The 24030-nt window shown below is 40.8% G+C and overlaps 2 protein-coding genes across 13 annotated transcripts in view; both read right to left on the bottom strand.

The window, feature by feature from the left end:
- dot1l (DOT1-like histone H3K79 methyltransferase) overlaps window positions 1-9898 on the bottom strand; it is a 47000-nt gene extending 37102 nt beyond the window's left edge. For all 8 annotated transcript variants that reach the window (XM_061780555.1, XM_061780560.1, XM_061780561.1 and 5 more), the window contains exon 1: window positions 9547-9898. In XM_061780555.1, coding sequence (XP_061636539.1) covers window positions 9547-9627 — 81 coding nt within the window. In that variant the 5' untranslated portion in view covers window positions 9628-9898. The remainder of the gene's footprint in view (window positions 1-9546) is intronic.
- A 3442-nt stretch (window positions 9899-13340) lies between these two features.
- ell (elongation factor RNA polymerase II) overlaps window positions 13341-24030 on the bottom strand; it is a 43912-nt gene continuing 33222 nt past the window's right edge. For all 5 annotated transcript variants that reach the window (XM_061780617.1, XM_061780619.1, XM_061780618.1 and 2 more), the window contains 6 exons: window positions 21947-22031; window positions 19949-20534; window positions 18307-18370; window positions 17255-17426; window positions 17126-17170; window positions 13341-15871 (listed from right to left, as the gene is read on the bottom strand). In XM_061780617.1, coding sequence (XP_061636601.1) covers window positions 15767-15871; window positions 17126-17170; window positions 17255-17426; window positions 18307-18370; window positions 19949-20534; window positions 21947-22031 — 1057 coding nt within the window. In that variant the 3' untranslated portion in view covers window positions 13341-15766. The remainder of the gene's footprint in view (window positions 15872-17125; window positions 17171-17254; window positions 17427-18306; window positions 18371-19948; window positions 20535-21946; window positions 22032-24030) is intronic.

The following is a 24030-nucleotide window of genomic DNA, read 5'->3' as shown; positions in this document are numbered from 1 at the left end:
AACAAGAAATTAGTTAATGATTACAAATGACATGCTAGCTTTTCTAAGTCATTACACATGGAGGGCTGCGGCAACGTTTAGAGTCCAACACAAACACGGCTTGTCATAACCCAGCTGATGTTGGGCAAGAGGCGGACTGGTAATGGAGTAGTTGCCATTCACACCTATGGACAATGTTTTGGAACACCTCAGGACATGTCTATGTGGAAACAGAGTTTATGTGAACACGGAATAATTTTAAGAAATGTGTGTGTCCACACGAAAATGCTGTACTATATATATATATATGCCAGACCTGCGTGGCACTAACGCTGCCACAGAAAGTCATCAAAAACAGAATAGCCATGCGAACAACAAACGAACAACAACAAAGGTAAATGTCAAGTGAGGAAGAAAGGACACAGTCTGGATTGGATTTGTGTGGAAATTTTGCTGGAAAAGCCGTATCACGCTGAAGACTTTCTGCAGCAACAACGCAACACGATAATACACCATTGTTGTTGTTAATGTTGGCGGTGTTAGCGCATGGTCACACAATGGGACAAATCATTGCAGGAAAGATATGTATATGTTGTACACACAGAAATGCTAGAGCATTATTTGAGATTCCAGAACTGATCGGATTCTGGCTCACAAAATGCTGGCACCGTGCGGACAAAATGTAAAATGATATAAAGCCTTTGCTGATACACTCAAACTTGTTCCGTGTGGAAGGGGTCTGAGTCTCAGCAATACATGTCAGCTCCATTTATAAAGAACATCCAACATGGAAATGGGAAAAGGTGCGAATGCCCCATTTAAGAATACTGCACTAAAAATATATATAACAGCAGGTGACTGCTGTCAATGGCCCATGTTGCATTTGTCACAGTCTCTGCATTCTCTCATAACTTAAGTTAAAACAGATTAGTGGCACCTTGGAATTGATTGAAAATTAAAAAACATACATTGGAAACGCTGAAGTTAAATACACCTCCAAAACCATACAATTTAGAATTTGTCCCCCCCAAACAGGCCTCTCAAGGCGCAGAAAAATTTAAAATTTCGAATACTTATTTTACGTCTGATTTTTTATATTGGTTACGCACGTCAACCAGTTGGAAGTTAATACAAAAAATTGCCTGTACATTTAGAAAAGGTGCTATGATAGCGACAGCTTGACGCTGAAACATTATTTCTATTTATATTATTTGCCATGGGGTAAAACTCTTCTGTCCAATCTTTCATGTGGTTTAAAATAGCAACATGGTATCCTCAGACAACCTTAATAAAACTGCATCATCTGCAGGGCTAGATGATAATCTAGACTGCAGTGCACGGGAGCAACGGGGCACTCAAGTTGCAGCTACAGCACAGGCAGTGGGAGCCTGTAGCCTGAGCTGACCCACTGACCCACTTTCCCTACTCACGCTGCAGTGCACGTCCAAGGGACTGCCTTTGGTGGAGGGAGCGCAGGGAAGGAGAAAGGCAGAGAAGAGAAGTGAGGCGGTGGAGAAAGAAAGCGAAAGCAACGAGAGGCGGAGGAGCGTGGGGGGGGCATAAAGGACAGCCAGGCGGCTGGCGAGGAGGGAAAAACCTGCCATTTTTCAGCTGTTCTGCGGCCTGGGCTAACAGCTCGCGGGCCCCGGCTTCCCGCCCAATATTGCCCGCCAACACTTCACAAACTGCGCATGCGCACATTCAAATACGCACAGGAAAGGCTATTTCTGTCAGCGCAGTAAATAATCAACATAACTACTAGCTACCGTGCAACTAGGCCCGTCTGATACGAAAACACTATTACTACGGGACATAAATCTATATAAAATGTTCGGTATGCATGCGGGATGCCACATGGGGGAAGTCACATGATCGCACAGAAGGGCACATAGCAACACCAGCAGAGAGCCGTGGCTAAAAATAAACTGGTGAAAGGGAGACACCCTCCCCTCTTACTGTATATTGTGAGCAGAGTGATACATTTCAAAGGGGTGTGACTGTGAGGGAGTCAGCGACATTATGGACTACAGACTTACTGATTCAGCCTATAGGGCACAATAAAGTGATCTCATCTCATCTGCTGTCCTCTCCATAGCGACTCATAAGAAGAGGTCATAAAAAAAAGACCTTTTGTTCCGTCTCTGTGTGTTTAACTTAACTGAACTGAACTTGGCTACAAGGGGCAACAGGCCAATGCCTGCCAACTGTCCCCATTCTGTTCACTGTAGAATATCAGAAGTAAATGTCATGCAATTCGGACCTTGTGGCAAAAAACCCCAAAAAAAACGAACCACCAACATGCATGACATTACGTAATACAGTCCTGCTCACCATCGTTGGTACCCCTTCTTTTTACGATCTCTGTATGATATCATCGGAAACAAATGGAAACGTAACAAACTTTTATCGTCAGGATCTTTGAATTGGAGATCCAAAGTAATTTAAAGAAAATATTTTTTTTCAACTTAGACATTGTAATTTCAAAGAAAAACAAAACTGAAAACAGCTTTTGCAGCAAAATTTGCATAACTCCTTAATATCTGGTTGCACACCCTTTGGCAGCGATGACAGTCTCCAGCATTTGTTATATCCATCTATAAGCTTTTTGCACTTCTCGTGCTATTTTCTCCCACTCTTCCTTTGCAATTTTTTGTTCAAACTTTTGAACATTTGAAGGGTTCTTTACCCCAATGGCAGATTTCAGCTCCCCCCAAAGATTTCCAGTCGGATTGAAATTAGGACTCATTGCTGGCCATTTTAAAACAGTCCATTTGTTCCTTTTCAACCACTGCTGTGTGCTTTTGGATGTGTGCTTTGGGTCTTTGTCTTGCTGGAGGACCCATGATCTTCGCCTCAAAGTGTTCTCACACTGGGTAAGACATTTTGCTCTAAAATCTCTTGATAATTTTCTGATTACAGTCAAGGCCTCCAGTACCAGATGTGGCAGAGCAGCCCCACAGCTAGGCCTGTCACGACAATTTTTTAAAAAATGATATATTTTCCCAAGAAACTATCACAATAAACGATACTTTTTTAATGCCTTTGAAATAATGAAAAATTAGGCCTGTACTTATTTTTTACTTTTAAAATCATTGTTTTTATTATCATTACTGGTATTATAATTTCCTGTTTCTCTTTAAATTGTTTTTCTTTACTCTGTGATATGGATTACCATGGGTCTGAAAGAAGGAATAAGGAGCTGCAAGACTAGCCTGGTTTACATGGAGCCTTCTATTTCGATTATAATCTGTTTAGAAGCCGTAACCGAACGAAAATGCTCCATAAAAAAAACCTCAATCAGAAATAAATACGCCGAATTCGAATTGAATTTCATTCGGTTTCACAGGGGTGGAATATTCCTTTTGCCAAACTGTTGAGAAGTAAATTTTTGCCATTTGGAATAGACCCGGGAAAAGTGCTGTCTGCACAGGTTTTGTCACGATGTAAATGTCTGGTGACATCATTTACGCATGGCATAAAAATGGCGGCTCCCGATGGAGTTCGTATGCAACGGAGATCTTGTGTTTAACTACAACCCCAATTCCAATGAAGTTGGGACGTTGTGTTAAACATAAATAAAAACAGAATACAATGATTTGATAATCATATTCAAGTATATTTAATTGAATACACTACAAATACAAGATATTTAATGTTCAAACTGATAAACTATTGTTTTGAACAAATAAACATTAACTTAGAATTTTATGGCTGCAACACGTTCCAAAAAAGCTGGGACAGGTGGCAAAAAAGACAGAAAGTTGAGGAATGCTCATCAAACACCTGTTTAGAACATCCCACAGGTGAACAGGCTAATAAGGAACAGGTGCGTGCCATGATTAGGTGTAAAAGGAGCTTCGCTGAATTGCTCAGTCATTCACAAGCAAAGATGGGGCGAAAAATGAAAACCAACATTGAATGCCCGTGACCTTCGATCCCTCAGGCGGCACTGCATCAAAACCAACATCAATGTGTAAAGGATATCACCACATGGGCTCAGGAACACTTCATAAAACCAATGTCAGTAAGTACAGTTTGGCGCTACATCCGTAAGTGCAACTTAAAACTCTAGTATGCAAAAGCCATTTATCAACAACACCCAGAAAGGCCGCTGGCTTCTCTGGGCCCGAGCTCATCTAAGATGAACTGATTCAAAGTGGAAAAATGTTCTGTGGTCTGACGAGTCCATATTTCAAATATTTTTTTGAAATTGTGGACGTCGTGTCCTCCGGGCCAAAGAGGAAAAGAACCATCCGGTCTGTTATGGATGCAAAGTTCAAAAGCCAGCATCTGTGATGTATGGGGCTGTGTTAGTGCCAATTGCATGGGTACCTTACACATCTGTGAAGGCACCATTAATGCTGAAAGGTACATACAGGTTTTGGAGAAACATATGCTGCCATCCAAGCAACGTCTTTTTCATGGACGCCCCTGCTTATTTCAGCAAGACAATGCCAAACCGCATTCTGCACGTGTTACAACAGCGTGGCTTCATGGTAAAAGAGTGTGGGTACTAGACTGGCCTGCCTGCAGTCCAGACCTGTCTCCCATTGAAAATGTGTGGTGCATTATGAAGCGTAAAATACGACAATGGAGACCCCGGACTTTTGAACAGCTGAAGCTGTACATCAAGCAAGAACGGGAATGAACTCCACCTACAAAGCTTCAACAATTAGTGTCCTCAGTTCCCAAACGTTTATTGAATGCTGTTAAAAGAAAAGGTGATGTAACGCAGTCGTAAACATGACGCTGTCCCAGCTTTTTTGGAACGTGTTTCAGCCATAAAATTCTAAATTAATGATTATTTGCTAAAAAAGTCATCAAGTTCATCAGTTTGAACATTAAAGATCTTGTCTTTGTAGCGTACTCAATTAAATAGAGGTTGAACATGATTTTCAAATCATTGTATTCTGTTTTTATTTATGTTTAACACAACTTCCCAACTTCATTGGAATTGGGGTTGTACTTAAGTTGTTTTTAATCAAGCGTTTTTTTTTAAATGTATAAAAACAGTATGCTGAACAGACAACAAACCATCTTGATAAATGATGTGATGTTCACGAAGACGTGAGCATGTCAGACGGCTGTTCCGATTAAATGTACTGCACATCATGTATACACTTGATCGGAATATATCACGTCCCCTGTAAAAGTTGAACAAAGATGAATGACAATGAAAAAAAGCCCTTCACCTTCAAATACGTTGACGTTCACTATCGTCTAGTACTGGCTCTTCTATTAGATGGCAGGAAGTACATACAGTAATTAATGTATCCACTTTTTGTGACATTTTTGTTTGTTGGTGTGCCGTGAGATTTTTCAATTTTAAAATATGTGCCTTGGCTCCATAAATGTTGGAAATCACTGGTCTATATGTGCCCTGCGATTGGCTGTCGACGAGTCCAGGGTGTACCCCACCACTCGCCCAAAGTCAGATGGGATAGGCAGCTTACCATTTTCATAGTTCAAAAGAGTAAAACCAACTGTAACAATGAATTATGTCAATGTGATGTGATGATGTTGCGTGTGGGCATCCAAAGACGTTGAGTGTGCGCCTTGAACTATACCACAATAGTCTTATTGTGCGCGTCGAAAAGGCTTTTACAACACTGTGCCCATGCAATGTGGATGAGAGTGATGCAATCATCTGTTATGGAGTGGAATCAATTGCTAAACTTTTGCCTTCAAACAGGACTAGGTATGTCTTTTGGAATGCAACTGCTACTGCCATCCTGCCCTCTGTTGTGTTGACCATATGGACATGGGGAGCAGAGAGGAAGTCTCGCCCCTTTGCAAACAGTTGGGGGTGTGCTTCAGACTAGGACCCGACTGCTTGTAATGCTACGCTGACACACAGACTCAACCGTATCTCAAATTCCTGCCATGCTTGTTCTTGTGCGTGTATCCATGCAGACCATAACAAAAGGAAGTGGGTGAGGCAGTCAGGGCGGTTGGGAGAGAGTTATCAGTAGTGTAAAAGGGGAGTCAACGTTTAAAACCAAGCTCAGCCTGGAGTGGCTGATTGTGACGACTGCATTTCCATACTTGTAGGCGGAGAGGAAACATACGCAACCCCCCCCCCCCCCCAGTATTCTGAGAATTAAATTTTTTTTTTGTCACGGTTTACTGTCTCACCGCAAGCACTACAGAATAGAAACAGTTCACTACATGCGTTTCACAGACCAAAAGACAACCGCTTCCCTTTCCGCCTCTTCTCAGGTCCTAGACAGTGAGCTCACCAACAAACAACTAGTCTTAGTAAGCTTGATGACGAATGAAAGTAAAAAGGACCAAATAACCACTCAGTGTCAACAAAACAAGTCTTAGGCTGCCTTTACACTGCATGGCTCCAAGGACACAATTCGGATACGAGTCATGTAGGGCTGCAACGATTAATCGAGAAATTCAAATAATTTGATTACATAAGAATGGCGAGCCCAAGTGAACAAAAACAATACCTGCACCTATTTAATAATGCAGAATTCTGTTTTAAATAAAACAAATTTATCAGATTACTCAATGGGATAATTGGTAGAATACTTTATTCTAAAAATATTCGATAGCAGCTGCCCTCGCGTCACAGTAGCGTAAATAGAAAAAACACATTGAATCGTATAGCTTCAAAACAGCATGAGCCCTCTTCCAAATATGGATAAAAATTTGATACATAGCAGGTATGTGCCAATGTGATTGCAGCGTAAATGCACATATCAAATATAGCTCGTCAATGCCAGCATGATATCATCCAAATATAGTCACACCCGCATCTGCCCAAGCAAACTACAGCAAATTCATAGACCATTTAAATGTGATAGGAATAAATATGCTCCAGTACAGGCTTGTCCAGGCTTCCTCCCACATTCCTAGAAACACGTATGCTAGGTTCATTCAAGACTAAATACTCCACAGGTGTGAATGGTTGTTTGTCTACATGTGATCTGCGACTGACTGGCGACCAGTCCTTTCGCCCGAAGGCAGCTTGGCTCGGCTCCCCACAACCCTGAACAGGATAAGCAGAATAGAAAATACATGTATGTATATAAACTATAAGTGTGTGTGTGACTTTAAATATGGACAGTACATGGAAATAGACTTTAAAAAAAAAAAAAAAAAAAAACGGACATAGGCATTAAACGGACGGGACTCGAACACTTGACACGCGGTGTAAATCCAGCCTTAGGAACAAAAACAGCCGTGACACTGTGGCCATGTACAAAAAGGTGAGTGTCAAGTAAAAACAGATGTTAAGTCTAAGGTAGTAAAAACAAACTTATATGCCCGCGTGTACTTGAGAGGACTATAAGTCTACTTCAGTGTAACAGAGGACAAACATTTGGGGACACATGGGCAAGCTATCAAGGGACTGCTTTCATGTATTCCAAAGCTGTCAGTGTCTATATTAATTAGAATTAATAACCTAGGGTTAGTCTAACTTTTAAGCCGTTGCATTGACATTTACGGCAAACCAACACCAATGATGACGCGATCACATTTTTTCACTTGATTTTGAGCATCTGCTGATACAGTCGTCATCAAATACCTCGGCAACACATTAAGAAAAAATTAGCTCCCCCTCTAAATTTTATCAATTATATTATTTATCACCTGAATAAATGTATGCCAATGCAATACTTCTATGTAGGGCGATATGTCTTGTGGCATCAAGGTGGACGACTGGTTAGCACATCCGTCTCACAGTTCTGAGGACCCGGGTTCAAATCCGGCCTCGCCTTTGTGGAGTTTCCATGTTCTCCCGTCCCTGCGTGCGTTTTCTCCGGGTACTCCGGTTTCCTCCCACATCCCAAAAACATGCACGGTAGGTTAATTGAAGACTCTAAATTGTCCGTAGGTATGAATGAGTGCGCGAATGGTTGTTTGTTTCTGTGTGCCCTGCGATTGGCTGGCAACCGGTTCACATTGTACCAGACTTTCTGCCCGCAATTAGCTGGGATAGGCTCCAGCACTCCCGCGACCCTCGAGAGGATAAGCGGTGTAGAAAATGGATGGATGGATATGTCTCGTGCAGCAGTGCTTCAAACCTAGTACACAAAATCTTTTTCTTGGATATCAGTGGTGAAGCACAAAATAATGTAAACAAATGACATTTACATATCCTGAAGATGTCAAATTAACTCCCAGTCGTTTCATAGCAGAGTTTTCTGACAATATAAGCACCGAACCTACCAAAGCAATGAGTACGCTTTTTTCCCCATCTGAATAAAAAAAGTTGGTTTCTATCTTTTTCCATTCTTTAATAATCACCAGTCAAACATGAACTGGTTTCACCAAAAACACCAGTTTCTGACCAAAAAGCGACGAAAAAAATGATTTTTTTTGTTTTTTTTTTTAAATATAAAAAGCAACATGTCAAGCAGAGCACTGAATGTCATGCTCACATTTTTTGCTTTGACATTTCAAACTATTAAAAACAAGACAGAAAGGGCTTTAATGGCAACATTTTTTTACAGATAACTATGAAAAGCGCCGTGGGCGCAGCTGACCGCTTGAATTGAATGTCAGTTTATTTTTTACATGCCATTCGTCATTCACGCAATGAACTGTGTCATCTTTTCTCACAACCGCGATACACAATGTTCTACTACCATTCTACACCAAATAATCTGATTATGCAATTTGCACATACTCTTGAGTGTAAGATGCCTAAACTTGTACAGATGTCAATGTGTTAGCATTTCTCTCCCTCATAATCAACGTCACAAGCAGAGAGATTCACCGCCTAATCTTTATCTTCTACGCAAAAGCTGTGCTGGTTCCAAACCCAAAGCAATGCACCATCTCACCATCTACAGGGGTCTTTTAGCAGTAATGTGACGAGTGGCTGCAGTCTTTTCTTAAAAACATGTAATGAGCATTTTAAATGCTGTTTAATTTTTGAAAACAGATTTTCTATAGGAAATATCACAGGGTTGTTTCCCCCAACACACACACACAACTATTTCTCTACAACCCTTCATCCAATTTTCCAAATTCTTGGTGTACTCAGGTTGAAGTGGCTACTCCATCCAGAATCAGCATTTTGACACTGTCATTTTTGGCAAATCTTTTTACTTTGCTACTTCCAGTACATTTTGGACTCGTCCTGAAATTTCGCCTAGAAGCCAATTACCACAAACCTTTTAGGAATCGTGTATTTTACCAGAATTGCCTTGCCTTATCTGTACAACTGCACATAAGAAAAAAGCATGGGAGAAGTAGCGATGACAGATTTATGGGACAGAAGTAATTAATTTGTTTTACTGGCGCTCCATATCTAGGTATGCACTTGAGAAAAATACACAACGTACTGCTAATTGTTATTTAGTAAAGGCTCTCGGAGCCCAACTTGAAAACAATTGCTCAAATCAACATGACAATATTGCAAAATAAGTTGACTCAAGGTGAACGTTCGCGCCCGGGTGCTTAGTTGACACCACCAGGGATGTCCTAACCACACTGGCGTGCCCGAGCTCGGAAGTGGCTAGCACCGGGGCTAGCTAACAAAGCCAAAACACACACAACACACATACACTACATATAATCCACAGTATGTTGATGAATAACACTTACGTAAACCGGTAATGGCCAAGGGTAGCCAGCGGCTTCTGCTCCAACCGGCGATTTGAGCCTGAGCTCCAGCTTTTCTCCCATTCTCCACTTGACGGCGGCTTGGGGTTGCGGCTAGCGAGTAGACTGCTCTCCGCCAGCTACAACGTGAACATGTTGAGGTGGCTGAAAACGTGTTTTAAAGAGGAAAAAAAAATGTCCCCCCCCGGAAAGGCGTCGAGGCGTGTAACAAGCACAAGGTGACGTCTGACTCGGTTAGGAATTGTCAATAAAAATGCCCTCTTTATGACCACTGGCAATAACACCTCGTCTGTGTGGCCGCCATCTTGCCCGGCATTGAAAAACTATGGCAGGAGGCCACACACAGGGGAGAGTGACGTCACCGACGGGGAGGTGCTTTGAAGCCGGGGAACCGCGGCGGCGGATGGCGGCGTGCCAATTGTTTTTTTTTTCTTTAACACGCACGACAAGTTTTCGCACTCATTTTCGGTTCGTAGTAAGTCCAAATAATATCAAATATTTTAAAATGTACAATTATTTTCAAGGCAAAATGTCACTCGGGGACGAGAATGACGTGATCAGCTTTGACATGTCAGCTTTTAAAAATATATATATTTTATTATTTTTTTTAAACATTCATAATAAATGACACATTTTCCAAGAATTTCAACAAAGAATGTTGAACATTTGTTAGCATAACATTACAGTACTGAACAAATAACACAGCAGATAAATTCACACAAATATATGGAATAATATATATAGTGCCTTTCAAGGGACCCAAGGCTATCTTCTGCCCAAAACACGTACCACATCTCCTTACAAAAGTGCTGCTAAATGTATCTTGTGCATGAACTATGCTTTGATTTAGGTCCGTTTCCAGTTGATTTAGGTCTCGGCTCTGGCCTGGGCCAAATCCCAAACTTGAATTTGTTCTTCTGGAGAAGCCATTCTTTTGCTGTTTGGGCTCACAGCTGAGCTGAAAGGCAAGCAACTTGGACATTACACTTTTAACAAAAATGACTTGTTTTTTTAAAAATGTATTTTTTTTTTTTTTGCCTGAACACCACCTTCTCTTCTCATTAAACTGAGCAAAATGTATTTGCAACAAAAAACAAACCACATTGAGACCTCAAATGAAAATGCTTAAGACTTCCCAGATATTGAATTATTTGGTCAGTATTACATCATATGATGACACAATGACCAGAAAACATGATTATGTTTTTAGTAATGTCACACATCCCCTTATTAAAGTCACACGTCAAATTAATGCAGTGCAGGATGATGACTTTCCAGATCTGTGATTAGTTTGACATCATGACTGTACATGTCACCAATCACCTCCTATTAAAGTCACAAAAGCAAATTTGCAATAAACCACACATTTATACCTCATTAAATTGCATGATGAGGGAATCCCAGATCAAAGCTGTAATGATTTTGTCAATATTCAATAATATACACAGTGACCAAAGATGTGTTTTTTTTCCTATTGGGTAATGTCACCACTCTTTTTTGTTAAAAATCACAAAAATCTATTTGCAACAAACCATGAGTCACACGTCAAATTAAAGCGCTTGATGAGAGATTCCCAGATCTGAAATTATTTTAACAATATCATATGATGACACAATGACTAAAAGATGTGCTTTTTGGCTTTAAAATGTCCCCAGTCTCCTCCTCTTACTAAACTCAAAAATCAGTTTCAAAACCACAACGCACATCTTCACACAGACATGTCATCAAATAACACCGTGGGCACCCTGTGGGTGACACAGCTAGTTAAATCCAGTCAAAATGTGTGTCTAATAAACCCAGAGAGGGGGAAGGAGGAGAGTTCCAGTGGCTTCCATATGTGTATAAACATGTCAGCATGTACTGTATAGCCGCTGTATGTCGGGGAGACATGGCGGCGTGCCACAGTGAACCCACTGACCACATCCCTCCTCCCTCACCAAAGCTTTGCTGCATGAGGCCAACTTTGGGATGCGAGCCAGTAGCAGCATAACATACGAGGCCCAGGCCAAGTGGAGCAACGGTGGCCATGTGGAATTCTGGGATCCTTTAGCAGAGTGTCATATTACAGCTTGAGTCTCTTCCTGGCGCTTGTATTACTGGTGCAAAGCCAAGGGATCCTCATTTACTCATGTGGTGCATTTATTAAGATAGTTTTAAAGGTAAGTCTGGACTATGTTAATAGAAAAACTTGTTTTGTCCCTCTTTAACACGGTGTTACCAGTGTATGTAATGCCCCTTGCAGTGTTGTTGACATGTCAGAAGGAACCATGCCAAGTGTGGGAACACTGGGAAAGATTTGGCGTGAGCTTGCTGCCTTCTAGTACAAAAACAAAGTTAGTCAGTTAGGTTGGTGGAAAGGAGGAGTGTGCTGCCACCAAGAGGTTTGGCTTGGTTCAAATCACAATAAATATGGAAAACACAGTTCATTTCTGGGACAAATTGTTTGTTTTTATTGCTAAAAGTATTGAGCAAACAATGGGGATAGAATTTGCTCTTGATACTTTTAGTAAGTACTCATGACCCACTTCATTCGGTAGGTACACCTACAGACCAATAAGAGCTATATATATACAAATGCCGAAAAACATTACTATCAAGCCATTTTTGATGTTTTTCCTCAGGAGGTGCGCTGGAGCCTACCCCAGCTGACTGGGTGAGAGGCGTGGTACACCCTGGATTGGTCGCCACACAACCACAGGGCGCAAACCACCATTCACACTCACAGTTCAGCACAATTTTGTCTTGAATGAATCTGAGCTGCATGTTTTTGGAATGTGGAAGGAAGTTGGAGAACCCAGAGAAAAAGCACAGTGAAAACAAGGTTGGCGTCGAGTCGAACCTCGAACTTCAGAACTGTGAGGCAGACGTGCCAACCACTACGACACAGTGCTGCCAACAAGTAAATAAATACAATATGTGGTACAAAACTGTTTGGTCAAAACATTGCCCCTCTCAATAAGATAGACAAACTAATAACAACATCTCTCGGTATGATGCAGTGAAGTTTTAAATCACAGCAAATAAAAAAAAAAAAAAAAAAAAAAAAAAAAAAAAAAAAAAAAAAAAAAAAAAAGAATAGCATCAAATAAAACAATACTTTTAAAGTCACACTTTTTTCCTACAACTGTTGTTTGGGAACTCTTATTGTAGTAAGTAACTAAAGTCTGGTATGGTGAGTGTTAAAAAAATGTAAATTAAAACGTATACATTTGTATTTTACTGAAAAAATGCATTAAAAAATGTATATGTGCAACAAAACATCCCTCAAAATCAAGTTCAGTCATTTAAATTCAATACCAAATATTAAAATTCTAAAATAAGTGTTCCAGGCTTAAACATTTGCCAATTTTAAGTAAACACATTTATATATATATATATATATATATATATATATATATATATATATAAAAGGAAAACAACTCACCCTTTGAAGACACCTGACAGACATGAAATGAGAGGAAACAGCATTTGCAGGAACTGTCACCTAGGGGCATTTTATGGATATTGCTGGAATTAGTAACTGTGTATATTTACTTTAGCATCTGATTGGTAAAATGTGTTAATTATATTTTAGTGAATAGCCTGATCTTTTCCTCTGCAACCCTACATTCCTTTTCCTGGGAAAAAAAAAAAAAAAAGATTAAAAGTTCTTGAAACCAAATTTGAGTCAGTCAATGAATGCCCATTTTGTGTCATATGTGCTTGAACCATAAGCAGGCCCCCAATATATTCCACAATCAGACAGACAGCAATAATAAGGTTAGAAATTTGACCAATCAGGATTTGAAATAATTTTTATTGAAACAAAAGATTTTCATTTCAGTCCCAGTCCCTTATGGTTTTCAAAAAGCATGCTTTGGGTTTTAAGTGCTGACATTTTCAGACTCTTCTGCCTCCCGCGTGTGCACCCCCAAATCCCCCCCCCCCTTTTTTTTTTTGCTTGTACATTAGCAAGACAAGCAAAGAGGGTGAGGAAAAAGAAAAAGTATACTACAAGGTCCTTTTGGCACAATCACTCCTGCGCGGCTGAATAGTCATTCACAACGGATTTTCATATAGGCCAGGACAGGTCAGTATGCAAACAGAAACAGTGCTGCAAATTCTCACATTGGGAAAGCACTTAAGGAAGAAGAAAAAATAATTCCTAACACGAGTCCAATTCTTCACATTGAAACAGAGCTTGGATTTTTGTCAAACCTTATTCTCTGCTCCTAATGAAGACGCAACGATTGTTCATTCAGAAAGCATGCACACCGACGAAGAAAATAGTCACTTGAACAAAAAAAAATAATAATAAAAAAAAAAAAAATAGTAATGTAACTTGGCCCAAAAAACAACCTCACAGATCACAGCAAGCTGAAGGAGAAAACGTGATTTGTCATCTTCACAAAGCAGGGGCTCTTTTTCCTATCGGGGGCCATTTTGGGTTGCTACACTAAATTTATTACAAAATAACTGAGCATTTGTGGGCTTTTCACCAGTTTCTTTAAATTTATTCTTTGCATGTAACTTCACCCATGGGCCGCAGGTTTCCTAACCCCTGATATAAAGGATCTCCATATGCTGTTTGCTATTCTCCAAGCTCATCTGACATCAAGTGTGACGGGGGGGGGGGGGAGGCAAAAAGTGATAGCGGGGCGAGCGTCTGTTGCGGTGGAGGATGGCTTCGTGTTAACAGTTATGCGGACGCAACGTGATCGGCCGTGGAGATCTGCCATACTAAATGTTTGCTTGTGATGATATACGCTATTCACAAAAAGTAATTGGGCTTTCAGTTGAAATTTCAGGTTGACCCTCAAATGCATTAACAGATTAACTTGATCTTTGTCTAAACATTTGAATGCACGTTCAACTGTTAAATGTTTTGGTACTTTTTGCACAACTTGCTGTTCTCGAACAAGGCGCTGAATCATCATGAGACCAAGACGACATCAAACAATCAAAGGTTTGGATAGTCAGAAAAAGGCATAAAAGCGGACATCCTCAGAAATCTTTATGGATGAAAACCTATTGCCGTTCAGCTCCATCAGAGAACAAACCGCAAGTTGTGCAAAAAGTACTGAAACACTGAACCGTTGGTCATCGGTAAGTTGCAACAGACGTACAGAATATAGACTGGAAGAATGACAGAAAGGCTAAGAAGTGTACATCCTTGGAAATCATGGATCAAACACCTCCAGGTGGCCACTGAGCCTTAAGTTTCAAAAGTGTCATGGGAAGGTTTCAGTAGAGATACTGATAGAATGGAAGACTCGGAGAAAAGCATAAACGCGGAGGTCCTGGGAAGTGAAATTTTCAGCTCCTTGTTAGAAAACGTGCAAAAAAATTATCAAATGTTGAACAGTTGGTGAGGTCCATTTAAAGGTTTAGAGGGTCAAGTTAACTTGTAAAGATTATAGTGCATTTTAGGTTCATCCCGAGCTTTTTTGTCAGTAGAGTTTACGAGTTAAAGGCTTAAAGGTGTTTTCGAACACGGGTTTTATTCTTTTTTTTTTTAATTGAATCCGACGTTCTCTGTTGGCCACCTGCGGAAGAGCGGCTCTTCTCAAGCATGATGAGCAGTGAGACAACGGGCTTTGGTGCTTTAAAGCGCTCGTGAATAAAGGGATGGGAGACTTAAGACTTCCGGAAAGCATGGCGTGCGACTCCATCGACGTGCGTGCTCTCCGTTAAAGAGAGAAGAATGAAGGGCAAAAGGCAGCTTTTGAATAAAATACTGGCTGACGTTCAAAATGAGGAGAGACGCCCTTGATTAAGCGCTGATATTCCCCATCACGTAGAGGCCGTGAAAATAAATATATTTCAATATATATATAAGACGGGGAAGACTTTCATTATTTTTCCTAACTCAAAACAAACAATTGGCCTGCACTTCCCAGTCTCAAAAGCAGGACAGACATTTCCTTGGAAAGAAGTAGTTTTTTTTTTTTTTTTTTCTTTTTTTAATTCCCTGATTCTTTCACATCTCACTGGAAGAAGCTGAGAAAAAAAAAACAGCCTCACAAGAACCTGCGGCGACATCTTCCCCAACGAAAAGACAAGTAAATAGAGGACAAAGATTCCGTGTCCTTGTTCGAGTCCTCATGTGAGCCTTTGGCCTAAATGAGTAGCATCCTCGTCCAAACGCAAAAAAAAAAAAAAAAAATAATAATAATTCCAGTTTTTTTTTTTTTTTTCCTTGTCCAAATAAGTACTTCTACTTTCAGAGTTGCTGCTGATCGTACTCGCCGATGACTCTTTTGATATGTGCCAGTTTGTTGTGCAGATATTCACAGCGGTTTTTCTCTTGGCTATAGAGGGGATTAATCTGTAAGGCATACAGAAAAAGCACAGTCAAAATTTAACAAAAACATACAGTCATAACATAATTAAATAGAACGTAAAGAATTAAACAGTTTTTGCCACATTGTTTGCTTCAATTCAATGTCTGGTGTGTGCGCCTTGGCCACCTGGCGGCAGTATAATACAGACAAAGGGAGCTACATGGAGATGGTCACAGCTGCTCAGTAAGCTTCAGTAATATTAGGCTATGTTCACGCTGGAGGGCATGATGCCCAATTAAGATTTTTCGTTAAATCCACTCATTTTATGTAGTTGTTCACATTACCAAAAACAAATGCGACTATTTTTTTTTTTTGCCAAGTATGTCCAAACCACTCTAGTATGACAACAGACAGTCAATTGACAGAATACTTTTGAGTCACAAAGACATTGAGAAAAACACCGAGCAATAAAAGTTTGCTAGTAATCTGGTAATGACGGTACATTCATTATTTTTTTTTCTTGACAATTGTGCAAAATGATGCATAGTCCTCCAGCAATTAGAGCGGTTTGAATGACTAATATAGCAAGAGTCCGGTACAATGACCATTGTGCAAAGGGCGTCGAGACTTCAAGGAATGTATGCTGATCAGATGATTCTGATTCTGATGAGACTTCTATTGTGGACAGAATGAGTGGGTGACGTCACACGCATGCGCTCAAAACAGGAGGTTACATTGTGCATGCGCACAAACACGAAGCCCTGTGTGTTTGCATGAAGGTCTTGTCATGATGCATTTGCAGCAACTTCAAGGATTTTGTGTAACTGGAGCCAATATTTTCTTGTCTTTATCAGTTGTAAAGCATCTTCTTTTCGCCACTGACTGTTTTCTGCTCCTTCGTCCGCCGTTGCTTTTGTGGCATGCCTGTTTTGCCGAACAACTGTGAATTGTTTGTCGCCTCGCCTTTTGATGACGGATAGGTCGGATGAGGGCGACCATACTGCGCTTGCATCGGATACATAACCAATTTATATCCACATATGAAAGAGGCCTGGGTCAGATATGAACAAAAAACTGAATTGCAGTGTCCACACTGACATGAAAAAAAAAGCTGACACATCACATTCGGGGGAGAGAGGAAAAAAATAAAATAAAATGGGTGGTGGTGGTGGTGGTCATTTTGTGTAATCTCCAGTTAAAAAGATATTCATTCAAAAATTTGAAAAAAAGACTTTTTGTTAGGGTATATACATTTGTTTCTCATACCATTCATTTATGTGTTACTGCAAGAAACCTACCTTTTTAATGTTATGATACTCTTGGAGTATCTGATTGTGGATTGTCTGCAAATGACAGAACACATGACACCACATTTTTAATGCTGCCATGACACAAAGATATCAGTTGTGTCTACACAGAACCTCTACCTTGTACTTGTCTGTGCCTTGTTGGAGCTTCTTTAGCTCGTTATCCAGCTCAGTGAAGTGCCTGGTGATGCTCTCGATACGAGCATGCAGACCGCGGTACTCGCTGTACTCCGAGTTGAAGTCGTTTTTGTACCTCTGACGCTGCTCTGGAGACGTGATCACTGTGTACTTCCTAAGGGGGCATTAAGAGAAAGGGTTACAACAATAGTGGAAAAACTAAGTCAATCAAATAATGCCAATGGTCAACCAATCAATTTTTCCACATAAGGAAATAAACATAGCAATAAAAAGTAAGGAAAAATGTGACTGGTAGATTATTTCTTTGTTGTAACAATGCTTCTAGGCAGTTTTTTTCATGAGCGCAACACACAAACTCAGTTCTGCTGCTCATCCCACAAACGCATGTTTATTATAAATGTGGCACCGTTTAAAACAGAAACAGGCTTTCTCACCTGACTTCATGTGTGACGGTGGTTTGAACTCCAAGATTTTGTGAGAATTAATTAATTAAATTTTTGTTCCCTCATTTACTTGGCATGAACGTGTTAAAAGAAGTTAATCCCTCAAAATTGCAAAATGACCACAAGTTTGATGAGTTAAATGACATATGGTGACATTCGAGTATTACAACTGTACTTTTAACGTTCGTCTGCTTATGTCAAGTTACTTCCTGTGTATATTCTTCTTTTAACACCTATTATGTCGTGACCAAAAAAGAAAAAGCAATCATGCGCAGAAGTATGTTTTTGCTGAACTGAGCTACCATGAGCTACGCTAACTTCTTTCATGTCATGCATGACGGTTAAAAACGCCAAAACACACATCCCCGGAGTTCATTCTTGAGGTGTCGCGAGATCTGCGGTGCCTCACGTGATGTCATATTCTAGTTTTGTACAACGTTAGAGAAGCACCCGCCCCGAAAATGGTGCTGAAAATCCAAAATTGTACGACCTCATTGGTATGGAAGTCTACAGGTTCCACTGTAAATGTCAGTTTAATATGCATGGCGGGGAAACGAAAAGTAGCAACTGTGACACTGTTGAACTACTTACAATAAGTAGTCCGCCACCTCTGGTAATGATGAAATACCGGTACTTTTGCACATCCCATTCAGAGCTGAAACACAATAACAGTAATATGAACATGTAACACCATACCAAATTGCATTCCAGATGGCTGGGAAATGAGAAATATCCCACTGAGTTTAATAGTGAATAATAGTCCTGACAACAAACTTTTTTTTTCTGACAGCCTTTATAATATATTTTTTTTTTAAAAACAAAGCACCTGAAAACTAGGTTGGGCTAACTCAATTTTTTTGTAATTTTTAAATCCGTCCATTTTCTGTACCACTTCTCCTCAGTAGGGTCACGGGTGTGCTGGAGCCTATCCCAGCTATTAAGTGCACAAATTAATAGAGGATAGGCATGTCTTTCAGATGAATACTGGTCTGGTATAAAGTTTAGTTCCAATTTCCTGATTCTTCAACGCAACACTGTGCCAACTCCCATTTCCAAAGAGGTTAAAGAGATTACTCAAAGTAAGCAATGCTATAGCTCGAGGTCCAGTGAATCTGCCTTTTGGTATACATTAATTTTATTTATCTTTTATGAAATATTGAAGGATTTGACAGATGTTTGGACTTAGATCACTATTGCACTAAAACATTTTTTTCCCCCTAATCCTAATGTGTTTCTTGTTGTTGTTCTTGTTTCTAATGCGTTGATACTGACCGGGATCCAACCATGAAACTAAAGATGACAGTACCTCAGTTGTGGATTAAAGTGCAAGCAATATGATCCAAGTCCAAAATCATTTTATTTGGCAGAAAGTCCAAATCTGAAGAAATCTCATTATAGCCATATAAATCCCCAAGATACAAATCCCCCAGATTTTATTTCAGCCATTATACAGTAATGTTAAATCATTCTCCTACACAATGACCAAAATGGAGTTATCCCACTCTAGGTCTCAGTGGCTCATTTTACCGAATAACTTTTATGGAGATGCGATCTAGCTACATAACTACTTCGATGCCTTTTGGGTTGAATGACAGTCTAAGGTGTCAGTTTTGTGGTATGCATCATCGCAACTCTTCTGAACAGTACCAGGCTAGCTGGATCAGGGTGTACAAGTGCCCAGCAGAAGTCTTTGTTTAATCAATGAGTCACACACTCTTGAAGAAGATGAATCACTCGCAGTGATGACTAATGAAGCAACATATGAGGGCTTGCTTTTATTCCCTTGCGTTACTTTCTGACAGAGTAAATATATGATGTTATGAGACTAAACTTTGTGATTGAAAGGATTTTTGCATTTGACTGCTTCAGCCCATGATGAGTCATATACACTGTGCAACTACTGGCTGGAGATAAGTGGGGAAAAAAGTTGTTCTAGAGGACATACTAAAAATAATGTTTGGCATTTTATCTGTTTTTTGTTTGACATTTTGAGAGCTTGCTGTGTGTAAGCTACAGATGTTACTGGAAAACTATTTCATTTATCTGTCTGTCACTATATCGCTGGCATAGATACCTGTAGATGAACAAAGACCTCTTATTTGTTGTAAATAATTTCGGGCCACTTAAGTGAAATTAATCTTTCGCAGCCAATTGGGAATCACTGCTGAAAACGTGGGAAAGAAGGTTGCATTTGAAGGAGACCGTCTAATCCAGGAGAACAGTTGCGACTCACTTGTGCTTTTGAGTGGAATACTGTTGCTTTTGAGGTTTTCTGGGCTCATCCCACAGTTTCTGTCAGGCTCAGGCACTGTGTGTGGACTCTTCCTCTCCTTTTCCTCTTGGCCTTTGGCTCTCCCCTTATCTTTCTTGTCCTTGTCTTTATGCTTTTTGGACTTTTTCTTGGGCTTTTTGCTGCCAGTAGTGGCTGACGGACTCTCGGCGCGCAAAAGAGGCGTGGGGGATGCGCCGACGACGGGCGCGGTCGTCACCAAAGGAAACGAAGGCACTTGGCCGAGCCTCTCCGCCACCATTTCATGGGCGTCGCAGTCCCGGCCATTGTGGCTCGAGTCGTTGCTGACGTCCGACAGCGCTTCGAACGGTCGGGGGATGTCCAGCAAGGGGAGCGGCTGGGAACTGGATGTCAGGGCGCCATCTGACAGGGGAGCGCCGAGTACTGGCTGCGCTCCGCCTGCCTCCCCTTTGACGTTGGAAGAGCTGAGCTTGCCGTTGATCGGGCTTGGTGCAGCTTTGCTGGCAAGGTGCGATATCCTCGGCTTCTTATTGGTGAGGGGGTCAATGAAGTCTGCAGCTGGACGTTTCTGGCGGAAAAATAAGACTTAATGTCAACAACAGGGTTCATCAATAATACAACAGCATCTTGTACAGGTACATCTAAATTATTATAGCATGTCAAAAAGGTCAGCTATTGCAATAGTTCAATTCTTAACCTACTAGAACACCTGAACTTTATTTGGGGTTAGTCAGCGGCACTTTAAATGGTGGCAGGTGTGTGCTGATTCCCATTTAACATCAGTTTGAAATGTGAGGGTTGATTCTGAACACAGCCAAATCAGTTATAAGAGCTTGTGCAACCACATTATCTCAGTTGAAACATTTTACTTCCCCTAAACAAAAGATTTGTTAGCCCAAATGAGTCGCACAGGTTATAGGTGACTAAGAGGGGAAAATGTTTTGAAAAGATATATCCTGTATATATGTAATTTTTTTCCAAAAACCTGCCTTTAAAACAGGGTTGTGTAGACTTTTCATATCCACTGTACCTGTTGCCTCTCCACTACGTCTGGCAGTCATCTTCAAAGGGTGAGTAGTTTTACTTAATCATTCGTGTAAGAGTATTCCTGAATGCCAGGAGTCCCAGGACACACATTTACTGCACTCCTATCTCGAACGCAGTTGTTGCTGTCTGACAGGTATTTTATACAACAGATGCTGACATCATCTAATAATGGGATCAAATGTTCCTGTGGGAAATTTTAAAGAGTTGTTGGAACACCCCACTTTTGCTGCATTCTGTGTAAAAGGTAGCCCCTGACATCTGGATTTTTACCCCGTCTAACGGCCGCTTCTCTTCTTTCCCTTCCCCCTGCTTGGAGAGGGGGCTAGTAGCGATGATCAAAGTGAGGCTTTTACTGTGCAGGATTCTGCTTCAACCGACCTGGACAAAACCCAAGAAAAGCACTTCCCCGGAGATGTCTACCTGTGGTGCTTTAAATCATTAAATGGACTTTTATGCGGTTTAAACTATTATTGTAAAGCATCATATCATGTGACTAATGTTGCCCACTTGGCATCCATTGCAGCCTGGTCATCCTGGAAGGAGAATCCCTCCATCTGTGATCCCGCTCAAAGGTTTCTTCCTTTTTCCCCCCCTTCCCCATAATTGGGTTTCTCAGAGTTTTTCCTTGCATTTAGACCTGGGGATGTCTTGAATTTTGTTAATTGTGAGATTCCTTGCTGCTCTGGAGAAATGACAAAATGAGACATTTTCTACCTCCGGGGGTAGTACCAGAACCGAAACAGAGGTGGGACAGCACCTGTGCTGAAGGGGACTTCCTATATGCTAGGACAGGGGTGTGACGTTTGATGCTCAACACGGACTTCCCCAACCTGTTGGGTTTATTTTATACACCATGGGCCGATGTAGAAAAATGCATAAATGGCCCCCACAAAGTGTTGGGGGTGTTTTGTGTAAAGGGACCAGGATGCTCACCGGAGACGTTGAGCTGCTGGCTAACTCCTTGGGCGGGCTCTCTTGTGGAGCAGCAGTAGCATTGTTCTGAGGCTGGCACTGCTTCCTGGAAGAACAAACACAATTACCATAATTGACTTGCGGTCACGCCATAGTTCCACCACAATGATTACGACGGGCTGCGACTCGTCTGACAAGGGCTATGTTAATGCTGCAAAACTGTGCAAGCAGACATCTGAAATCAGCTGCTGTGGAATAGAGCCTTTGTACTTTTTATTGCAGGCAGACAAAACCTAAAAGGAGTAAATGACCCACAACTGATTATCGGTAGGGGGGGGGGGGGGGGGCTGGCGGTGGCACTTGGACACACAAAATAATGTGGTGGCCCACCTGCTGAGGATGTTTTTGTGTGTGTGCTGGGGCCAGAATAGAGGTGGTCGAATGACACAGGTGAACCTTGGACTACTGCCACTTCACACACACGCACAAAACACACAGATCAGCATGTGCTGGAACTCTATTGTATCACACGCAGTACAGTCATGTCCTAAATGATAGCTGCTGGAGGAACGTGTCTATGTATGCATGTTGGCGGGGGAAGAGATCCCTGCAGTGTATAGTGAAAATCCGCAAGTAAATGACGCCCCTTAATTTTTTTTTTTTTTTTTAAGAATTGCCTATAAGTAAGCAACAAAGTTTAGCTTGATTTTCTACAACTACACCACTGCAGTTTTAAAAATCACCGCAATGAATTCTGGGTACCCATAATGATGTTTTCTGACTATATTGCCAGTACCATGACTGTGAGGAGTAGTTCAAATGCTTAAACCTGGAAATCGACAGCAGATGGTATAATGGTCACGCCGTTCAAACATGTACTTGTATTGCGCCAGTCGATAGTGACCTCAAGTGGGCAAATAAAATGCCTACACCTCTGTCTAAAGCATGGGTTTAATCAACTGTTCAATTATGTATCGACTTTATGTTCTGTGTAAATTCCTAGTATAAGTTGCCTATTGTCAGTAAATATGCATTATTTCAATGCGAAGCATTCCGTTCTCCTTTGATATATTTTAAAATCATAGTACTGCAGCGAGTGTCTGCAGTTGTGTTATGTCCATTAGGGTTGAGAAAGTTTCGACTTTCTGTAAGCCCTTGAATGCAGCCTGAATTTGATTGGATGAACTTGTCTTGGGGGTGGGCTGGTGCAACTGGGATGAGTCCGAGAGGTGTTCGGATTCCCACAGAGTTTATAGGTGTGTGTGTGTGTGCGATAATTAGTCGCCATATCACAGTTAACACAATTAATAGTTTGATAAGATATGAAATCAAATACTGTTAAAACAAAAATTTCAATCCTCAAGCAACACCTCTCAGATGAAAAGAGTATCAAGTAAATATAAGAACATCTAGGACGCCACATCATTTTATGTGGCCTGCGAAAGCAAGTAATTTGCTTCAACTTCCATGACTCTTGCTGAAAATCTGTACCAAAATTTTACAGTAATATGTAATAAATGATAACGTTGAGATATTGCAAGCATTTTTTGTTACCACACCCCTTTTTACAGTAACTCGAACAAACTACTATTATATATATATATATATATAAAAAGTATGTATCACTGAGTCAAAAACATAAAATTTAGTAATTGGTATTTTCAGAGGTTGCGAAGCGGCGACATACCCATCGCCTTCGCACTTCCAGTTCATTTTTCAAAACCAAATCTGTAAGGCATTTATTTTTAAGGGTAGTGTTGTAAGGTGAGTTTGAAATGACAGTCAAGTGTTTTCGATCATAGTTTGGGTTGAAGGAGGTACAGTATACAATTCTAGTGCTTTTGCAGAAGTCTGCGCTCTACTGGAACGCCTTTGTACTTGATTAAGTGGTGCGTTTTATATTATACAGTAGCATTTGTTCATCATAAACAAGCTTCTCATGCTGAATTGAGTCGTTCCTGATCCGCTGAACATTGCTGCCTGATCTATATATAGCTGGCTGGAAGCTGGCCTTTCCTTGGTAGCAGATCCTGAGGAACCAGATTTTTTCCACTGGGAAGAAAGCCAACACCTCATGATGTCAATAAACATAATACATTGCTCCA

Source organism: Phyllopteryx taeniolatus, chromosome 7, assembly GCF_024500385.1.
Source record: "Phyllopteryx taeniolatus isolate TA_2022b chromosome 7, UOR_Ptae_1.2, whole genome shotgun sequence".
NCBI lineage: Eukaryota > Metazoa > Chordata > Actinopteri > Syngnathiformes > Syngnathidae > Phyllopteryx > Phyllopteryx taeniolatus.
The sequence above is the reverse complement of the archived record's forward strand: the minus strand, read 5'-3'. Positions and strand labels throughout refer to the sequence as shown.